Consider the following 1531-nt stretch of genomic DNA (forward strand, 5'->3'; position numbering starts at 1 on the left):
ACATTGACCAAAACTGAGCGAAGCTATGCGTTAATCGAACGGGAATGCCTAGCTATCGTATTCGCATGTAAGCAACATGATCAGTATGCGGCTGGACGGAAAGTGTTGGTTGAAACCGACCACAAACCACTTGAGGATATCTTCAGGAAGCTGATCACCGAAGCCCCGCGGTATGACATCGACGTGCGCTACAAGAAAGGAAGCGAAATGTATATTGCCGATTTGCTGTCCAGAACTGCTACCGAACAGCTGAGCGACAATGTTGAGGAAAGTTTGCTGCAGATAAATTAGGTGGATGCTGCGTTTAGTCAAACGGCAAGCACGAATGTAATGGAGCTAATCAACATGTCGGATGAGAGGTTCGAAGAGATGGCTGTTGAAACCAAAAAGCAACCTAATGAGAATCCTAATCGAAGGCTGGCCAGATAGGAAGGAAGAGCTGAGTGATGATTTGCTGCCCTACCGTGCATTCCAGAACGAGCTACCAACGTTCCGAGGAGTGATCTTCAAGGGAGATCGGATTGTGGTACCAAAATTCCTTCGCAAGAAGCTGATAGAGAAATTACATTTCGCTCATCTGGGTGTCAACTACACGCTGCGTGCGGCCAGAGAATCATTTTTCTGGCCGGGAATGGCGGATCAAGTCAGTAACTACGTGCGGAACTGCGTGGTATGTATGGAATTCAGCGCCAGTCAATGTAAGCCTCCGATGTCAACACACCAGATACCGGAGTATCCTTTCCAGAGAGTAAATATTGATTTGGGTGAGATCAAGCAGGAAGGGAAGAAAACGGTCATGATGGTTACGGCAGATAGCTACTCTGACTTTGTTGAAGTAGATTTCCTCAGCGATACGAAGACAAGGACCATCGTCAATACTTGCAAGTGTACGCGCGACATGGCACACCGCAAGTTGTTGTCACTGACAGCGGTCCCCAGTTCGACAATGAAGAATGGACGAAGTTTGCAAAGGATTGGAGCTTCAAGCACGTGACGTCGTCCCCAAACCACGCTGAAGGGAACGGTAAAGCAGAATCGGCGGTGAAATCCATAAAGCAGTTCTTCAAGAAGTGCAAGAAAAGTGGAGTTTTTTTTGACAGGCGTTGCAGCAGCATAGGAATACACCAAATGCAGTCGGTACAAGTCCAAACCAGCTTTTTTGTTCACTGTACGAACGACGCGATTATAACAAGACCAACATCACCAGCAGCAAGGCTGACGAAGCGGCATCTTCAGTAGCGGTGTCAACAGTAGAATCCAGAAGACAGCAGAGCGTCGACCAACAACCAGAAGTACCATCCACGGCCGGGGCTCGACCGAGAAGGGAGATTAAAAAGCCAATTAAATTTTCTGATTACATTGTTTAACTTCAGTTGATATTTCCTATGTAACTACTTTTATCAAATATGTAATATCTTTTGGAAAAGGGCGGATGTTGTATTTGGACCACCCTATTAGTTTAAGTTTTCATGAACCACCCTACCATATACACGAATAACCAGTACACTCAAGACAGCCAACACCGAATCAC

The 1531-nt window shown here is 46.2% G+C and overlaps 1 protein-coding gene across 1 annotated transcript; it reads left to right on the plus strand.

Annotated features, from left to right (window-relative positions):
• The first annotated feature begins 397 nt into the window (after positions 1 to 397).
• Positions 398 to 994, plus strand: LOC134209038 (uncharacterized protein K02A2.6-like). Its single transcript, XM_062685022.1, has one exon. It carries the CDS (start codon positions 398 to 400, stop codon positions 992 to 994), a length of 597 nt encoding a protein of 198 aa, XP_062541006.1.
• The last annotated feature ends 537 nt before the right edge of the window (positions 995 to 1531 follow it).

Source organism: Armigeres subalbatus, chromosome 2 (assembly GCF_024139115.2).
Source record: "Armigeres subalbatus isolate Guangzhou_Male chromosome 2, GZ_Asu_2, whole genome shotgun sequence".
NCBI classification, from domain to species: domain Eukaryota; kingdom Metazoa; phylum Arthropoda; class Insecta; order Diptera; family Culicidae; genus Armigeres; species Armigeres subalbatus.